The sequence below is a fragment of the Camellia sinensis genome, chromosome 4, assembly GCF_055761805.1.
Source record: "Camellia sinensis isolate YWXY chromosome 4, ASM5576180v1, whole genome shotgun sequence".
Lineage (NCBI taxonomy): Eukaryota > Viridiplantae > Streptophyta > Magnoliopsida > Ericales > Theaceae > Camellia > Camellia sinensis.
Genome location: NC_138964.1, coordinates 66056350 through 66077701, shown reverse-complemented (window position 1 = coordinate 66077701; position 21352 = coordinate 66056350). Strand labels below are relative to the sequence as shown.

Sequence of the window (21352 nt, the reverse complement as noted above, 5' to 3'; positions counted from 1 at the left end):
CTTTTGAAGTTGGTGACCATGTGTTTCTAAAAATCTCACTAAGGCGGGGTTTGATGAGATTTGGTAAGAGTGGCAAATTATTTCCAAGGTTCATTGGGCCTTTTGAGATCTTAGAGCGAATTGGAGAAGTGGCATATCGGTTAGCTTTACCGCCACAACTTTTGGGAGTTCACAACGTATTTCATGTATCTATGCTTAGGAAGTATGAACCCGACCCTTCTCATGTTCTTGATTGGGTTGACTTGGAGGTAGATGAGGATGCCTTTTAGGAGGAACGACCGGTTCAAATATTAGATACCCGGGAGCAAGTGCTACTGGGCAAAATTATACCATTGGTAAATGTGTTGTGGAGACACCATGGGGTTGAAGAAGCGACATGGGAACGGGAGGCGGAAGTCCGCTCCAAATATCCGGATTTGTTTGAAAATGCTTAAGTTGCTTTTCTTTATAATATTCCCTAGTGTTGGGGGAAACGTATTTAAAGTTGTTAACCACATGTTGATATGTGCGGCGTTTTAAGTATAAGGTTGTTGAGAGTTACCATTACTTTTTAGGAAATTTCATGTTTATGCGTATTTGGGAGGTTGTTGTTAATGAGATAACCAGGGTGGAAATGGTGGAATTTGGTTGAGAGTTAGTATTGTGATTTGAAAATGAAATAGCGTGGCTTTGATCACTAGAAACCCCTATGTTTTGGTAGTTTGATTTGAAATTCGAGGACGAAATTCTTGAAGGAGGGAAGGTTGTAGCGATCCTGGTTTCGATCCTTCTTTATGTTTTGCCACTTCGACTGGGCAGGTCGGGGATCGAACTGCCCGGTCAGCTCGCGGGGGTCCAGGGGGCAGTGCCCCTTGGCGGGTCCGAGGGCAGTGCCCCTTGGCGGGTCCGAGGGCAGCGCCCCCGAAGCAAAAATACAAAATGCATTCGAAATTGCTTGAGCTGCACATGTAGAAAACAGGGGAGGGCTTGTTTGGCTACTACAATAAATGCAGGTGCGGGAGTGCAAGTGCAAGAGAAGCACCGCACGTGCGGTGGTGGGTGAGTCCGAAATTTTGGTCTTTTCTTCTCTTTAGGCTGAGTGTATCTCACTCTTGTTAGGTCTCTCTCTTACTCTAAAAACCCTTTCCTCTCCCTTCCTTCTACATTTTCCTACGCCAAATTGGATCAAAACCTTAATTTCTCAAGATCCATTAGAGTTATGCCATAGGTTCTTCATCAAAGTTGACTAACTTCTCGAGGGTTCGTTGTATGCGGTGAAGATCGAGTTTTGACACCGTTGATTTTGGGAGTTTCATCTCATTTCTTCTTCAAAACTTGAGGTAGGGATTTTCTTAGAGTTATATATATATATTTTTGCAAGATCTAGATGATTTTCGAAATCATCCTTCCATTGCTTTGAAAATTCATTGTTGATTTAAGAAGTTGAGCAATTTTGAAAGTGGGTTTGTCTCTTGTTCTTTTAAAATGATCTTATGGGTTTTGATCTTCGTTGATTGAAGAAAAGATGATTTTTGGAAAGTCTTTGTTCAAAAGATTTGAGTTGTATAGTTTCGGTGAGAAAACCTAAAAATTGTGGATTTTTTTAAAAGAGACTGAAAATCCATGAATAATATTGTTATATTTATTGTGTGTCAAAATAAATGTATGTTTGGAAAATTTCTTATTTATATTTATATAAATGATGAATTTCAGAGAATATGAGAATTGTTGTTCATTTTAGAAATTATTGTTCAAAACGTTGAAATAGTCTTGAAATGACTAATTGTTGAGGATACTTGAAAAGAGGGAATCGTGTTATTTCTTGGATGATGAATTGGAATAAAAGTATTTATATTCATCTTGTGATATTAGTATATCAATTCATTTGATTACATTAAACTTTGAAAGTTGATTTGAAAACTTGCATTGAGAAAAGAATATTGAAAAACAAGTTTCCATGAATTGGTTTTGGGGTAAATACGGTAGTAAGTCTTGACATGTGGTGTAGATGAAATTGAATAGGTGTCGAGCCTTCCAGTTAATACTGGTAAAAATGACAGATTATAGGCGTTGAGCCTTCCAGTCAATGCTGGTAAAAATGACAAATTGGTAGTACTTGTATACTTTACTTGCAGACACCAACCTAGGGATTACCAGAGTCGTATTTACCGCTCTTGAAATGAATTGTTAAGTTTTGAAGAATTGAAATTGCATGACATCATTGAGCATGATGGTTTTCAAAGATGAAGATGTGATTTTCTTTCGAAAGGGCATAGCATGGCATGTGCATTTCATCTCTTGAGACTTGTATAAAATATATATACTTTGCTAAGGATTTCCTACTGGGCTTTATGCTCACCCTGCGAGATTTTTGTGCAGGAAAAGATGTGGTGATGCCGCCTAACTAAAGGCGAGGAAATATGTGTTGAGAGTACGAGACTCTCATTTTGCTGTAACTCTGTGTGTAAGCCAAGGGTTGTATGTGTGTGGGTTTGAATAACCGTTTTGTGTAACCAGGCTCAAGGCTTGGTAACTTGTAAACTCTTGGGGATATTTATTTGTTTATTTACTTGTTGTTAGATTAATGTATTATTGCATGAAGAACTATTGTATTATATAATGAAAGTTTGAAGATTTATATTCGATTTTCCTTGAAAGAGCCATGATTGTTGTATTATCATTTGGGATAGAAATTTGGAGCGTTACACTTTCCATTCCATTGCATATCATCCCTTAGGTTAACGCATCTAGAATCATGCATAGACTTTTAACCCATTATGCTCATGGCATGGCATGGCATGGAGGAGTACTAGGTGAGCTTTTTCTTTTTTCTTTTTTTTTTGCATCCTGTGTGTGTTTTTTACTTATTTACTATATCCAGCATACTTCCATGAGGCTTTGTGCTTATGTGATATATCTCTATGATTGCTCATTGTATGGAGACTTTATTGCCTAAATTATGGTGGTTCCGATCTCCTCATGTGCGAGTTATCTCTCCTTTTTTACGAGATTCTTGTTAAAAACTCTTTTCGAAATGTGAGAGATTAGAATATTTCGAAGTAGGCGATTTGGTCTATACTTGATTGCTCCGCGTAGTAAAGTTAACATCAATAATTGGGTTATATGATCATATTGTATTAATGAATCTCATATCAAGAATTAGTTGAGGCTGGTATTTGATTGGGTGAGCAGGGATGCTCAATTCATGACCTTCCCCCCTCATACCTAAACTCCCGGACCGGATCCTTTGGTTGTAATGGGTAGTGGCCTATATTGGTAAGAGTTAGGGTTTCCTAGTTTCCCCATAAAAGATTAGCTGGCAACTCTATGTCTCATGATTGGGTGAGCAGGGATGCTCAATTCATGACCTTCCCCCCTCATACCTAAACTCCCGGACCGGATCCTTTGGTTGTAATGGGTAGTGGCCTATATTGGTAGGAGTTAGGGTTTCCTAGTTTCCCCATAAAAGATTAGGTGGCAACTCTATGTCTCATGATTGGTCTATTTTAGCACTTTTGCTGATGAGTGGATTTTCAAAAGATATGCTAGATATAGACCTCCAATACTTTGCATTGCACTATTCTAGCTGACACATATGAAGACCGAGACGTCGAGGGTTGAGCTGACGGGAGAGATCCCACACTAAGGGAAGAGAAACAAACAAAGGTCTGTATTCAGAATGGAAATGGTTGTGGAAAAGGCCTTTTAAGGCCGTAAATTGGTTTTGAATAACTTAGAAAATATGAGGAAGAAGAACTCCGAAAATATGAGGAAGAAGGAATATATTTCTGTTATATTCAAAACTTCTTATTTTACAAGACCAAATGACACTCCTTATATAGGAGATATTACAAACATCATTATAACCCATGTTAAAACCTATCACCTACTTCACCCACTAAACCTAACCCACTACACCACTACCACCTCACCTACTCCACTAAACCCACTACACCACTACCACCTCCACTTCACCTACTCCACCTACCACCTCCACTTTACCTACTCCATCTACCACCTACTCTTCTATATATAGGAATCATTGTAGCATTCAATAATTCAACAATTACAAACATCAATCAATAATACAATTCTCTTTTTCTCTTTATACATTAAATTTCTACATGGTATCAGAGCAAGGTTAAGCACTTAGTATTTTTCGCTTCACCGGCGGGCGGCAACCTCGCCTTGGCCGTCCGCCGGACCTCAACCTAATCTGCTAAAATTTTTCTACACATACCTTGAAATTTCCTTTCTGAGTGCACTACTGTTCAGTCGCCGGAGACCACCACCGCTTGCACGTCGATGTCCCTTTGCCAAAGCTCCGTCGCGACACCGGCCTTCCTTGCGTCTGGTTTCAATCCCCTGCTATTCCAAGCCACAAAATAGGGCACGACTTTTGAGGGCTCGATATCTATATCCATGTATATCTTTTGGACAGTCTATATACACACTCATACAGTGTCTTCTACACCGGTAACATGGTACAAGGGCCCAACCCTTCTTGATGCCCTCGACATGATTACAGAGCCCAAGAGGCCATCAGACAAGCCTCTTCGTCTCCCACTTCAGGATGTCTACAAGATTGGCGGTATTGGTAATTTGTCCCACTTTTTTGATCAACACCAACATATAGTTTCAAAGAGATAACTATATTATATAATTTTTTCTATTTTAAAATATTTTTCCACCGTCCAAACCTTTTTTTTATCTTATATATATAAAAAATTGGATGGAACTCACGTGGGTGCTACTTTTTCTTTTTCTTCTTTCCACAGCCCAACTTTGCCTTGAACCTCAATTTTTTATTATTAAAAATAAAAAAATTAAAAAAAAAAAAAAAAAAATTCATTCCATCTAATTTTTCTGCTCAGTCTTGTACCTTCAAGCCATTCGGATTTGCACAATACACTCATTTTATTTCTATCGGGATTTCGCCCTGATCATAATTTTACACCAAAAAAAAAAAAAAAAAAAAAAAAAAAAAAAAAACAACAACAACAACAAACCCAAACAACCACATCCACAGGCGGGATTTTTCTTCTCTACTCTGCCGCCGGTCTCTTCTTCTTGCCTCCGTCCTGAGCGGCCCTTGCCGGTGCTGTCTCCGTGTTTTCCACGCCGCCCAGCACGTTCACTCCCCCATACTCCTCCACTGCAGCATATGGCGGACCTCCAAATCTGAACATCACGGTGGCCTTCCGCTTCAGCTCCTTGTTTTCTGTCTTTAGCACACTTATCTCTGCTCGCGCATCCTTATACATGCGTTGGAGCAGAGCCAGCTGGGAGTTTAACTGTTGCACCTCATTTGTCCTACTCTGCAGCCGGTGCGACAAGTTTGTGACCGCAGTCATGGTTTCCACACATGACTTCAGAGTATACTGATTGGCCTCAATATCAGTTTGCACCGCCATTTTTTGCTCCACCGACCGCATCGGAAAGTTCAACGGAGCAAAACCAGAGGTGTTTGGTTGAGGTTCACTGGCCACCGCACCAGTTATTTCTCTTGTGGACTCGTTCAGTTCTGGAAAGAGCGTGAGCAGACCACGGGAAGAGGAGGCCATGTTCTGGGTAGCTGGGCGGGAAGAAGAGGCCATGTTGCTGAGTGTTTTAGAGACGGGTTGGTTACAGAGTATTACCGAGTTTCTCTCTCAGCAAAGGAAGAGTTTTTTCAGAGGATTTTCAGAAGTTTTTTGTCTGCCTCAGCCTCAGCATCAACCTTGGTTAAATAGCCGAGGCAGCCACGCGTATCGCGCGCCACTTGACGCCAGACGACAAACGGGCGCGCCAGCCAAGGCACTCACGTGCCTCGCCATCATATCCGGCACACCTTTTTATGACTTGGGCTCGCCTTTTGATGGCACGACTTTTTATGGATTGGGCACGCCTTTTTGATGGCACGCCTTTTGATAGATTGGGCACACCTTTTGAGGGTGCGACTTTTTAAGGGTCCGACAAGACTCTGTAAACTGTCCCGACATTGATTCCGGTTAGCTCCTTCATAGGTCCGACAAGACTCTGTAAACTGTCCCGACATTGATTCCGGTTAGCTCCTTTATGGGTCCGACAAGACTCTGTAAACTGTCCCGACATTGATTCCGGTTAGCTCCTTTATGGGTCCGACAAGACTCTGTAAACTGTCCCGACATTGATTCCGGTTAGTTTCTACAAGGGTCCAGCAAGACTCTGTAAACTGTCACAACAGTGTCTTCTACAACGGTCCGACATGACCCCATAAACTGTCTTCTACATCGGTCCGACACGAGCCAGTGTCTTCTACATCGGTCTTCTACAACGGTCTGACACGACCATACAGTGTCTCCTATCCTCTTTTATTTTTTATGTATTTTCTTGTTTTGTTACTCTCTCCAAACTCAAGTTGGTTAGTTCCTATCCCCCTTGAGTTTGCGGGGGGCTGTTAAAACCTATCACCTACTTCACCCACTAAACCTAACCCACTACACCACTACCACCTCACCTACTCCACTAAACCCACTACACCACTACCACCTCCACTTCACCTACTCCACCTACCACCTCCACTTTACCTACTCCATCTACCACCTACTACCACCTACTCTTCTATATATAGGAATCATTGTAGCATTCAATAATTCAACAATTACAAACATCAATCAATAATACAATTCTCTTTTTCTCTTTATACATTAAATTTCTACAACCCATTATATGCCACTTACATATTATATATTACCACTATCTACCACTATCATATTATATACATGCCACTATCTACCACCAACACAACTATCATATTCTATACATGCCACTATCTACCACCAACACCACTATCATATTCTATACATGCCACTATCTACCACCAACACCACTATCATATTATATACATGCCACTACCTTATTATATGCATTAACACAAATTTCCAGCACACCCCCTCAAGCTGGTTTGAAAATATCTTCCATAGCCAGCTTGCTAGTCAGCTTATCAAATTGCTTCTTGTGTAGTCCCTTCGTTAGCACATCAGCTAATTGTTCACCTGTTGGAAGGTAGGTCATACAGATTATGCCAGCATTGATTTTCTCCTTGATGAAATGTTTATCCACTTCTATATGTTTTGTGCGATCATGTAGAACTGGATTATGAGCTATAGATATAGCTGCTTTGTTGTCACAATAGACCTTCATAGGTGTCGGGTGAGAAAGCTTTAATTCTTCAAGAATTCTTTTAATCCACATTACTTCATAGATTCCATGGGCAACAGCTCTGAACTCTACTTCTGCACTACTTCTAGCTACCACATTCTGTTTTTTACTCCGCCATGTAACTAGGTTCCCACCTACAAAGGAGCAGTATCCGGATGTTGATCTCCTGTCTGTAACACTTCCTGCCCAGTCTGCATCTGTGTATACTTCAACTTGAAGATGTCCATGTTTCTTGAACAGTAAGCCTCTCCCTGGAGTTCCTTTCAAATATCTTAAGATCTTATAAACGGCCTCAAAATGCTCTGCCCCTGGTGAGTGCATGAACTGACTTACCATGCTGACTGCAAAGGCAATATCAGGCCGCGTATGAGACAAGTAAATCAATTTCCTGACAAGTCGCTGATATTGTTCCCTCTCTTTGACTTCTTCAGCCTTAGCAGTTTGTAACTTCAAGTTAGGCTCGATCGGAGTCTCCACCATCTTACAACCAAGCATACCTGTTTCTCCAAGGAGATCAAGAACATATTTTCTCTGATTAACGAATATACCTTCCTTGGATCTTGTAAATTCCATTCCGAGGAAATACTTGAGGGCTCCCAGATCCTTAATGTGAAATTCTTTTGCGAGTTTCTCTTTGAGGGCTGCTAACTCTGCTTCATCATTACCAGTTAAAATGATGTCATCAACATAAACAATCAAAATTGCAATTTTACTGTTTTTTGAATGTTTATAAAATATTGTGTGATCTGCTTGACTCTGCGAGAAGCCACAACTGATAACTGCCTTCCCAAAGCGTTCAAACCACGCTCTTGGTGATTGTTTGAGTCCGTATAATGACTTGTTCAATCTGCATACTCTGTCGCTTCCAAGTCTCTGCTCAAATCCTGGCGGTAGGCTCATGAACACCTCCTCTTCAAGATCACCATTGAGAAATGCATTTTTAATGTTAAGTTGATGTAGAGGCCAATCTGAATTTACTGCAAGAGATAACAGTACTCTGATGGAATTTATTTTAGCAACAGGAGCAAACGTCTCCTGATAGTCGATCCCATAAGTTTGAGTGAAGCCTTTAGCCACCAGTCTCGCCTTGTATCTCTCAACACTTCCATCTGCGTTACATTTTATCGTAAACACCCATTTACACCCAACTGTTTTCTTGTCTTTGGGTAGATCAACTATCTCCCAAGTACCACTTCTCCTTAAAGCATTCATCTCCTCCATGACTGCTAATTTCCAATTCGGATCATCCAATGCTTCCTGTATATTCCTTGGAACAAACAAGTGTGAAATCCTAGATGTGAAAGCTCTATGGTTTTTAGACAGTCTTTGATAGGAGAGGTAATTTGCAATAGGATGTTTAATGCAATTTCGGACACCTTTCCTAATTGCTATAGGAACATCAAGGTCGGAAATAGAAGGAATAGGATTACCTAAAATTTCGATGCCAGAACTCGGGTGGACATTCGGGTCATTAGGATGGACATTCGGGTCATTATTCCTCAGATGAAATCGTTTCCTAGTATAAACCTGAAGCTCAGGATTTAGATCATTTTGTAGTACTTCTCCCCCTAAACAAGAATCTTCTTGACTAGGCACCATAGAACTTGGTTCTCCTAAGTGATCATTATCAGACAGATGTGGTTTTTGTGTAGGATAAATGACATTGGGGAGCGGGATAGAAATATCCCAAAAATGGTCTTCTACTCCACTTGTCTCCCCCTGAAGAGAAGTGTTGGGGAAATAGGATTTTGTTTCCACAAATGACACATCCATACTCACATGAAGTTTCTTAGTTTGAGGATCGAAACACTTATACCCCTTTTTGTTTGAGGAATAACCCAAAAAAACACATTTTATAGCACGGGGGTCAAGTTTTGAACGAAATTGACTGGGAACATGAACATAGGCAGTACATCCAAAAACTTTGGCGGGTAAATCAGAAAACAACCTCGTGTCAGGAAAAAAAAATTTTAGACAATCGAAAGGTGTTTTGTATGTTAACACCTTTGTAGGCATCCTGTTTATCAAATAAGAGGCTGTTAAAATTGCTTCACCCCATAAATATTTAGGAACATGCATGTAAAACATTATAGCACGTGCTACTTCAAGTAGATGTTTATTTTTTCGTTCTGCAATGCCATTTTGTTGAGGGGTATCCTGACATGTAGATTGATGAAAAATCCCTTTTTTTTCCAAAAACTCACCCAACTGCTCATTGAAATATTCTGTTCCATTATCAGAATGTAAAATACCAATTTTGGTTTGAAATTGGTTTTCAATCATATTGTAAAAATTTGTGAATAAATTTTTCACGTCAGATTTTTTATTCATCAAATAAATCCAACATAAGCGGGTATGGTCATTGTAGAAATTTAATGTATAAAGAGAAATAGAGAATTGTATTATTGATTGCTTGTATGTTATTTTTTATTACAATGATTCATGATTCCTATATATAGAAGAGGGTGAGTGTGTAGTAGGTAAGGAGTAGGTGAAGTGGAGGTGGTAGTGGTGGAGTGGGTTATGTTTAGTGGAGTAGGTGAGGTGGTAGTGGTGTAGTGGGTTAGGTTTAGTGGAGTAGGTTTAAGTGGGTGAAGTAGGTGATAGGTTTTAACAGCCCCCGCAAACTCAAGGGGGATAGGAACTAGCCAACTTGAGTTTGGAGAGAGTAACAAAACAAGAAAATAGACGAATACATAAAATAAAAGAGGATAGGAGACACTGTATGGTCGTGTCAGACCGATGGTGAAGACACTGTATGGTGGTGTCATAACGTTGTAGAGGACACTGGATGGTTGTGTCAGACCGATGTAGAAGACAGTTTATGGGGTCATGTCGGACCGTTGTAGCAGACAATGTTGTGATAGTTGTTGTGACAGTTTACGGAGTCTTGCTGGACCCTTGTAGAAACTAACCGGAATCAATGTCGGGACAGTTTACAGAGTCTTGTCGGACCCATGAAGGAGCTAACCGGAATCAATGTCGGGACAGTTTACTGAGTCTTGTCGGACCCATGAAGGAGCTAACCGGAATCAATGTCGGGACAGTTTACAGAGTCTTGTCGGACCCTTAAAAACTACACTGTATGATGGTGTATATAGGCTGCCCAAATATATATATATATGGATATATATAGTGAGCCCTCAAAAGTCGCGCCCTCAAAAGACGCGCCCACTTCATCAAAAGGCGTGCTTGACAGAAAGCGTCGAGCCATCAAAAGGTGAGCCAGAGACGCGGCGAGGCACGTGAGCGACAGAGTGGCGTGTCGGCCTCGGCTATTTAACCAAGGTTGAGGCGGAGGCTGTGCAAACCAGTCTGAAACCGCCTAAAATCCTTTGAAAAAACTCTTTCGTTTCTGAGAAAGAGATTCTGGAACACTCTGTTGCCATTCTGTAACCAACCTTTCTCTGAAACACTCAGCAACCCATAACATGGCCTCGTCTTCCCGTTCAGCTACCCAGAATATGGCCTCTTCGTCCCGTGGTCTGCTCACTCTTTTTCCCGACCTCAACGAGTCAACAAGAGAGATAACTGGTGCGGTGGCACTGGAACCTCAACCAAGCGCCCCGGAGTTTGCTCCGTTGAACTTTCCTATGCGGTCTGTGGAGCAAAGAATGGCAGTGCAGTCGGATGTGGAGGCCAATCAGTATACATTGAAGTCATGTGTGGAAACCATGACTGCGGTTACAAATTTGTCGAACCGGCTGCAGAGTAGGACAAATGAGGTGCAGCAGGTAAACGCCCAACTGGCTCTGCTCCAACGCATGTATAAGGATGCGCGAGCAGAGATAAGTGTGCTAAAGGCGGAAAACAAGGAGCTGAAGCGGAAGGCCACCGTTATGTTCCGATTTGGAGGGGCGCCATATGCTGCAGTGGAGGAGCAGGGAGTAGTGATCGTGCCCAGTGGAGTGGGAAACTCGGAGGCAACACTGTCAAGGGCCGCCCAGGACGGAGGCAAGAAGAAAAGACCGGCGGAATAGGCGAAGAAGTGAGGGCGGTGGGTGGCCGGCTGCGGAAAAGAAAACAAATCTGTGGGTGTTGTTTGTGGTTTTTTTTTTTTTTTTTTTTTTTGGTGTAAAATTGTGATCGGGGTTGATCCCTGAAATGAATAAAGCAAGTGTGTTTGGCAAACTCGAATGGTAGGTGTGGTAATGCAGAAAAATCAACTGGAATGAATTTTTTTTTTTTTTTTTTTTGTGAAAATAATAATAATAATAATAATAATAATAATAATAATAATAATAATAATAATAATATTGGTATCATGGAGTGGGCGGTGGTACAAAAATATTGTGTAGAAAAAGAGGGAGATGGTGGAAAATTATTGTTTAGACAGAGAGAAGGCATGTGAGGTGTAAAGTGGAGGACAAAATAAAAGAAAAAAAGGTGAGAAATGTGATGATTTCTGTCCAGATTCGGAAATATGGAAGAGTCTTGAACGTTGCCAATTGAAAGATGTTGTGGCTGCAAAGCCTGAAAAACTCAATGCATCAGTGGTTGATGGCGGAGACAATTGGAGTGTGGGACAGAGACAGCTTCTGTGCTTGGGGAGAGTCATGCTGAAACACAGCAAGATTCTGTTTATGGACGAAGCAACGGCTTCTGTCGACTCCCAGACCGATGCTGTCATTCAGAAAATCATTCACGAGGACTTTGTGTCGTGTACAATAATCAGCATAGCTCACAGAATACCCACAGTTATGGACTGTGACAAAGTGATGGTTATGGATGCTGGATGGGCAAGGGAATATGAAGCCCCATCTCAGTTGCTCGAGAGGCCTTCGTTATTAGCCCAGCAATACTCAGATTACTATGCATTTAGAGGCCATGAGGTGTACCAAACACCATTCAAGGAGAGGAAGAAAAGAGGGTCTGAGAAGCTTGATCAGAAGCAGGTTGTCCATAGGAAGTCCATTGATGCATTTGGACAGAGGACTTCACAGTATAGAGGTGTCACAAGGCATAGATGGACTGGTAGATATGAAGCCCATCTATGGGACAACAGTTGTAAGAAAGTTGGAAGAGGCAGGAAAGTGAAGGTATGTGTACAAAATTCCAGCGGGCAGCGAAGGCAAGGTTGCCGGCCGGCTGCCCGCCGGTGAGAAAACAAAATACGGGCCTAAATCTTATGGCTCTGATACCATGTAGAAATTTAATGTATAAAGAGAAATAGAGAATTGTATTATTGATTGATTGTATGTTATTTTTTATTACAATGATTCATGATTCCTATATATAGAAGAGGGTGAGTGTGTAGTAGGTAAGGAGTAGGTGAAGTGGAGGTGGTAGTGGTGGAGTGGGTTAGGTTTAGTGGAGTAGGTGAGGTGGTAGTGGTGTAGTGGGTTAGGTTTAGTGGAGTAGGTTTAAGTGGGTGAAGTAGGTGATAGGTTTTAACAGTCATCAATAAATGTAACAAACCGTCTTTTACCAGAAAGAGTAGTGATTTTAGAAGGGCCCCAAACATCACTATGAATCAAATAAAAAGGTTTGGAAGCCTGGTAAGGTTTTGGCAAATAAGTAGAGCGACGAAATTTTGCAAAAATGCAACTTTCACAATGAAAAGAAGAACAATCAATCCCTTTAAATAATTCTGGAAATAAATGTTTCAGATAAAGAAAACTAGGATGTCCTAGCCTGTAGTGCCATAGCATTATTTTTTCTCGAACAGAGATTAAACTAGTACTATTAAAGCTCTGAGCTTTTTTATTACTAACAGGTACTTCATCAAAGTAGTAAAGACCTTCAAGCATCCTAGCACGCCCAATCATCATCCCCGAGTTCTGGTCCTGAAATTCACAATGGGATTCAAAAAATGTAACACGACAATTAGAATCCTTAGATAGTTTACTGACAGACAAAAGGTTACAGGCTAAGTTGGGGACGTGAAGAACAGCATTGAGATTAATTTTCTCAGTTAGTTTAATAAATCCTTTTCCTGCAATAGGTGAAAAACTACCATCGGCTATTCTGATTTTGTCATGACCAGAACAAGGGAAATAGGTACTAAATAAATGAGAAAAACTAGTCATGTGTCTATGATCCACGGAGAGAAGTTTAGGCAAGAGAAGGCTTTAGGATTTCTACCTGTTTGTGCCAACAAAACACTAGGAGTACCGAATGAGGAGTTGGATTTTATCAGCTTTAAGAGTTGATCAATCTGCTCTTTGTTGAAGGGACCTGAATCGGCTTCATTAGCGGTAGGAAAGCCACGATTCTTTTCTCCTTGTTTGCTGCTTTTCCAGTTGACAGGTTTGCCATGGATCTTCCAACATGTTTCGCGTGTATGGCGAGGCTTGTTGCAAAAATCACACCAGACCCGTGGCTTATTATCAAACCTGCGCTGGTAATTTGCAGCCTTGTTGGCCGCAGCATCGCTTTTCCAGTACCTTTTTTCTTAAGCATGACGCTTCTTCGGCTCTCTTCCCTTCTGACTTCAGCAAATACTTCGCCAATGGATGGGAGAGGAGGTCTGCCAATAATTCTTCCTCGCACTTCATCGAACTCAATGTTGAGGCCGACAAGAAACTTGTAAATACGGCTGTCTTCCACAGTTTTCTTGTGGTGGTTGCAGTCGTCAACCGATTTCCATTCGTATGTGTTGAAGATGTCAAGATCCTGCCACAACCTTTTCAACGAATTGAAATATTTGGTGACAGAATCATCTCCTTGACGAATCTCTCCCAACTTCAAAGTTAATTCGAAAACTTGAGATTGATTTCCTAGGTCAGAATACATCTGACTAACATTATCCCACAATTCTTGTGCAGTAGGATAGCACATGTAATTAGAGCTTATATCCTCCTCCATGGAATTGACCAACCATGTCATAACCATGGAGTTTTCAGCGTCCCAACTGTCGAACAGCGGATCATTAACAGCAGGAGCCTTCTTGTCACCAGTGATGTAACCGATCTTTCCTTGCCCACGGATATACATCCGGACAGATTGTGACCAGCGGAGAAAATTATCACCATTTAGGCGGATGGTGGTGATTTGGACAGAGTGAGAGTTGGACGTTTTCACTGGAATGGCAGCGGCAGGGGTTGAAGTGGTTTCGGACGTGCCTTCCGACATGGCTATGACGGTTTTAGGGCTGCTGTGTTTTTTGTTGCTCTGATACCAACTTAGAAAATATGAGGAAGAAGAACTCCGAAAATATGAGGAAGAAGGAATATATTTCTGTTATATTCAAAACTTCTTATTTTACAAGACCAAATGACACTCCTTATATAGGAGATATTACAAACATCATTATAACCCATTATATGCCACTTACATATTATATATTACCACTATCTACCACTATCATATTATATACATGCCATTATCTACCACCAACACAACTATCATATTCTATACATGCCACTATCTACCACCAACGCCACTATCATATTCTATACATGCCACTATCTACCACCAACACCACTATCATATTATATACATGTGTTAATGTACACCTAAACCTACTCCACTAAACCTAACCCACTACACCACTCCACCTCCACTTCACCTACTCCACTACACACTCCACTTCACCTACTCTACCACTCCACCTCCACTTCACATCTCCATCTCCTATATAATGTACATACAATACATCAAAACAAATATCAATCAATAAAACATTCAATACATTAATATATACATAATTTATTCTCTCTCTCTATCAATTTATCTTACATGGTATCAGAGCTATAGGTTAAAGATCTTGGTGTTCTTCGCCTTCCGGCGGGCGGCAACCTTGCCTTGACCGCCCGCCGGACCTCAACCTAGTCCGCTAAAGTTCTCTACACATACATTCACTCTTCTTCACCACCTCACCGAAGCAAACCCAAAATCCCTCTGGGACATTTCGTCGAACACCATGTCTGCAACAATGATGGGTTTTCTTCCTTCTCTATTTTTGGAATCAAGCCCCAGACTATTGCGTTATGTCTGATGCTCAAAAAGAACATGCTTCAACTGTTGAAGATCTGGTCCCAAATTTTGCAGCTTTGAGGCATCAAACCTGCAGTTCTTTGAGTGAAGAAAAATTTTGGATGATATATTTTATTTTGTTGCTCCCAAGACTGCATGAGCATGATGCCAAGCTTCTATCAACACCTGAGATTGTTGAAGCGAGACGGATACTTTTGCAGAAGCTGTACGAAAACAGGAACGTCATCGGCTCTCTCCGTGCTGCCTGGTGTATTGTCTCCTCGATCGAGCAGAAAGAGGAGTCTCGCAAGAACGATGACCATGTCGTTTTGGTCAAGGACTATAGATCCAAGGTCGAGTCCGAGCTCTCTCTCGTCTGCGCTGGTATTCTCAACTTGCTCGACTCCAATCTCGTTCCTTCCGCACCGATCTACCTGATGGTTCAACCCACCTCTTCCACTCTCTCGCCGCCGGTCATCCTCTTCGGCGTTCCCGGCACCTTCACTCCCGGTTGCAGTATGAAACATGTACCAGGCTTCATTGAGAAAGCAGAGGCGTTGAAATCAAAGGGTGTTGATGGCTCAGCAAAGGAAATGGGTTGCGCACGAGCAGAGAGACAGAGGCACAGCTTCCATGTGTTGGGATCATTGTCTATCGTGGTCTGTACTTTGGAATGCATGATTCTCTGAAGCCAGTGGTCCTTACTGGAAAATTGCAGGATAATTTCTCGCTAGCTTTGCCCTTGGTTGGGTCATCACCAACGGTGCTGGCCTTGCATCATACCCAATTGATACTGTTCGGAGAAGAATGATGATGACCTCTGGTGAGGCTGTCAAATACAAGAGTTCCTTCGATGCATTCTCTCAGATCCTGAAGAACGAGGGTCCCAAGTCTCTCTCTTTTTTTTTTTTTTTTTTCCAACATAATCATCTCTCCCACCAAAACATCTTTCACATACCCACCATGTGCACCCTTTTTATTTTTAAACCAATCTTCACCTCTGCACCCACTCATCCAAAACTCCATAATCTATTCCACCGCCCACTCCATGATACCCATTTTTTTATTATTATTATTATTATTATTCTTATTTATAAAAAAAAAAAAACATAATAATAATAATAAAACAAACTAAAAAAATAAAAAAATAAAAAAAAACCAAACTCATTTTATTCATATCGGGGCTCACCCCGATCACCATTTTACATCAAAAAAAAAAAAACAAAAAAAAAACAAACAAACAAACAAACAAAAACAACAAAACAACCACACCCACAGTGGGATTTTTCTTCTCTACTCTGCCGCAGGTCTCTTCTTTTTGCCTCCGTCTTGGGCGGCCCTTGACGGTGTTGCCTCCGTGTTTCCCACTCCACTGGGCACGATCACTACTCCTTGCTCCTCCACTGCAGCATATGGCGGACCTCCAAATCGGAACATAACGGTGGCCTTCCGCTTCAGCTCCTTATTTTTCGCCTTTAGCACACTTATCTCTGCTCGCGCATCCTTATACATGCGTTGGAGCAGAGCCAGTTGGGCGTTTAACTGCTGCACCTCATTTGTTCTACTCTGCAGCCGGTGCGACAAGTTTGTGACTGCCGTCATGGTCTCCACACATGACTTCAAAGTATACTGATTGGCTTCAATATCCGTTTGAACTGCCATTTTTTGCTCCACCGACCGCATCGGAAAGTTCAACGGAGCAAAACCAGAGGTGTTTGGTTGCGGTTCATGGGCCACCACACCAGTTATCTCTCTTGTTGACTCGTTGAGGTCGGGAAAGAGAGTGAGCAGACTACGGGACGAAGAGGCCATGTTATGGGTTGCTGAGTATTTCAGAGAAGGGTTGGTTACAGAGTGTTACAGAGTATCTCTCTCAAGACAACGAAGAGTTTCTCAGAGGTTTTTAGCCAGTTTTTTGTCTTAGCCTCTACCTCAGCTTCAGCATCCGTCTTGGTTAAATAGCCAAGGCAGACACGCGCATCGCGCGCCACTTGACGCCAGACGACAAAACGGGCGCGCAAGCCAATGTGGTGACGCGCCTCGCCATCATGTCCGGCACATCTTTTTATGACTTGGGCTCGCCTTTTGATGGCACGCCTTTTGAAAGATTGGGCACACCTTTTGAGGGTGCGACTTTTTAAGGGTCCGACAAGACTCTGTAAACTGTCCCGACATTGATTCCGGTTAGCTCCTTCATGGGTCCGACAAGACTCTATAAACTGTCCCGACATTGATTCCGGTTAGTTTCTACAAAGGTCCAGCAAGACTCCGTAAACTGTCACAACAACTGTCACAACATTGTCTGCTACAACGGTCCGACATGACCCCGTAAACTGTCTTCTACATCGGTCTGACACGACCACACAGTGTCTGCTACAACGGTCCGACATGACCCCGTAAACTGTCTTCTACATCGGTCCAACATGACCCCATAAACTGTCTTCTACATCGGTCCGACATGACCCCATAAACTGTCTTCTACATCGGTCTGACACGACCACACAGTGTCTGCTACAACGGTCCGACATGACCCCGTAAACTGTCTGCTACAACGGTCCGACATGACCCCATAAACTGTCTGCTACATCGGTCTGACACGACCATACCATGTCTCCTATCCTGTTTTATTTTATTTATCAGTTTACTTTCCTGTTTTGTTACTCTCTTCAAACTCAAGTTGGTTAGTTCCTATCCTCCTTGAGTTTGAGGGGGGCTGTTAATGTACACCTAAACCTACTCCACTAAACCTAACCCACTACACCACTCCACCTCCACTTCACCTACTCCACTACACACTCCACTTCACCTACTCCACCACTCCACCTCCACTTCACATCTCCATCTCCTATATAATGTACATACAATACATCAAAACAAATATCAATCAATAAAACATTCAATACATTAATATATACATAATTTATTCTCTCTCTCTATCAATTTATCTTACAACATGCCACTATCTTATTATATGCATTAACACAAATTTCCAGCAGAATATTTGGGGATGAATCAGAATGGATAAAAATTTGAAAGAGAATACTTCAGAAGGCATTCTGTTTCACATAAGCATGGCATTGTAGAATTTGTAGTGTTCTGTGTAACAGGCATGAACTTCTTAGATTGGGATCTGATAACTTGTGTGATATGTTATAATTGGCTTTTATGGATTATTTTTAGAAACTGAATTTGACAAGTTCTTGATTTGGCAGCTGAATTTATTAGTTGCGACTAAAGTTGGTGAGGAAGGACTTGATATCCAAACATGCTGCCTTGTCATACGGTTTGATCTTCCGGAAACTGTTGCTAGTTTTATACAGTCAAGAGGCCGTGCACGCATGCCACAATCTGAATATGCTTTTTTGGTGGACAGGTACTTCTCTAAAGCATATACCATATATATAGACTCCATCAATTTGGTTCCTTTCTCAAGGACAAAATTTATATCTTTCACAACATTGCAGGGGCAACCAGAATGAGCTGAATCTAATAGAAGATTTTAAAAAAGAGGAAGATAAAATGAATGCGGAAATTGCATCCAGAACATCTAGTGTGACATTTGTTGATTTGGAGGAAAAAACCTACAAAGTAGCATCAACTGGTGCTACCATCAGTTCTGGATATAGCATCTCATTACTTCACCATTATTGTTCTAAACTTCCACATGATGAGTATGGTCTTTTTCTGTATTCCCATTGATATTTGAGCTCTGTAATTCAAGTTCTCTTACTAAAGTGTACTAAAAATGTTTTGGTAAATTACACTAACCTCCCTTGAAGGTTGAAGGAAATGCATTGGGCCCCATAAGTTTGGTATAATTACATTGGATTTCCTTAAAGTTTTAATTCATACAACACTTAGTCCCATTTTCTACAATAATTCGTTATATGTATGGATGGAAAAATAATGTTTTAATCTGTGACACTGAAATATATATTTTACCTTATTTATTCCTGTGTATGCACACTATCTATATTAATTTCACTCACTTTAACCTTGCTAAAAGGGAGATCAGTGTAATTATGCCAAACTTATGAGTTTTTTTTTTTTTTTTCCTAAACCTCAAGGGTAGTTAGTGTAATTTATCCAAAATGTTTTATAGTTCAAAAATTTATTTACTAAAGATGGTTTATGTTTCATAGGTATTTCAACCCCAAGCCAGAGTTCTCCTGCTTCGACGATGTAGAGGGAACAGTCTGCAGCATAATTCTCCCTTCCAATGCCCCAATTCATCAAATCAGCAGTTTACCACAATCTTCAATGGAAGCAGCCAAGAAAGATGCCTGTTTGAAAGCATGTAAAGAATTGCATGAAAAGGGTGCCTTGAATGAGTATCTCTTGCCTGATGAAGATGACGAAAATGAGGAATTGATGCAAGACTTTTCTGGTTCAGACAGCTGTGATGGTTAGGGAACACCAAGAAGATACTAAAATTCTGATGCCATTTTTCTTCTCTAGGTTGTGAGTTGTGACAATTATAATTCTGTTTATTGGCAGATGAAGCTTCAAGAAGAGAACTGCATGAGATGCGTATTCCTGCTGCACTCAAAGAACCATGGACTGATTTGGAGAATCCTGTTTATCTTAACTCTTATTTTATAAAACTCAGTCCTGATCCAGCAGATAGGTTTTATAAAAATTTTGCTCTTTTTGTGAAAGCACCTCTCCCAAGAGAGGCTGAGAGAATGAAACTTGATCTCTTTTTGGCTCGTGGAAGATTAGTGATGACAGAGCTTGTCCCATCAGGAGTTGCAAAATTTGATAAAGACGAGGTAGGCAAATATTATTTAAAAACAAAATTTAATATCCATTATAACTTGATGGCCCTTTTCCGTTGTATTTTTACAGATTCTTCAGGCACAAAATTTTCAAGAAATGTACCTCAAGGTCATCCTTGATCGATCGGAGTTCATTTCGGAGTTTGTTTCTTTGGGAAAAAATGGTTTTAGTGGCTCAGGCTCACCAACTTTCTACCTGTTGCTTCCTGTCATTCTGTGTGAATACAAGAGCACAATGACTGTTGACTGGAAGCTTATCCGAAGATGTTTATCATCACCAATTTTCAGGAGCAGGCAGGATGCTAGAGATAGTGTCATCCCTCATTTGAACAACCACCTGGAACTTGCTAATGGTCCTCACATCATAAATGATGTCCTAAATAGTTTGGTGTATGCTCCATGCAAGGATACATTTTTCTTTATTTCTGATGTTGTTCCAGAGAAGAATGGATACAGCCCATTTAAAGATTCAACAAATCATATAGAGCACTATATAACGTAGGTAACTGCATTTTGTGCTTCCTTTATTTTCTCAATGTTTTTCTATGTATGTGTGTGAGCTTTTTTTTTTTAAAAAAAAAATCGTAGGTAAATGAATTGTTAGCTTTCTTTTTAAAAATGCTATGCATTATTTTTCTTCAGTCATGAATTCACTCAATTATAGGTACCACTACAGTTTGTTAATCCATTTGCATCTACTCTGAGAAGTATGCTCTTGTTGTTGAAATACTTGAGGACCTAAAGTTGGTTCACGATAGGTGATACTTATAATTTCATACGGAGCTTTCCAACTTTGTTTCTTCATCATTCTCGATTCAAAATAAATATGTGGAACCCCTTTGTTTTATCTTGATTTAATTTCATCTCCAAAGATGTGGTCATAATATGTCTTTGGATAGGTCTACCCAATCTACCTTTCTCATAGATCACTGGGACTGGCCATATTGGCCAAGAGTGTAAAGGCTGCTTGGTATAATTTTTATTTTCAATGCTTTCCTTTATTGTTTGTGTTTTTGACAAAAACAATTAAAAATAAAATAAAATAAAATAAAAAACACCATTGTTTTCATTTTTTGTGCAAAATCAAATTTTGAAAATTTAGAAAACTACCTTAAATTGTTTTCCTAAGAAATGAGGTGCTTTCAGAAAAATTTGTTCTGTAGCTGATTGCCAAACACTTTTCCATGTCAGTTTACGTGTTTTTTGTTTTTGAGAATAGAAAACAGAGAATGAAAACGAGGTCAAACGCACCCTACAATATCATGTGTCATCTTTTGAAACAACTCCCTTTTGGTATTGTATTGTGAGTCAATTTCATTTCTTTATTCTGTTGCCCAATGCAGAACTAATTTAGGTCTTTCTCCAGCCACACATGGTTGGTCAACACTATAAAAATATAATACTTTCCCATAGTTTTCTTCTTTGTTCACATCTACTCCTTGATTCTATTTAGCTTATTGCACTGTAGTCTATATTGTTAGCATATTATATTAGCC

General features: G+C 40.6%; 1 protein-coding gene across 1 annotated transcript in view; it reads left to right on the top strand.

Annotated features, from left to right (window-relative positions):
• Positions 1 to 21352, top strand: part of LOC114266517 (dicer-like protein 4) — a 130284-nt gene that overhangs the window by 56147 nt on the left and 52785 nt on the right. The window contains exons 12-16 of the mRNA XM_082925113.1: positions 18291 to 18451; positions 18543 to 18749; positions 19221 to 19483; positions 19576 to 19850; positions 19927 to 20354. Coding sequence (XP_082781239.1) covers positions 18291 to 18451; positions 18543 to 18749; positions 19221 to 19483; positions 19576 to 19850; positions 19927 to 20354 — 1334 coding nt within the window. The remainder of the gene's footprint in view (positions 1 to 18290; positions 18452 to 18542; positions 18750 to 19220; positions 19484 to 19575; positions 19851 to 19926; positions 20355 to 21352) is intronic.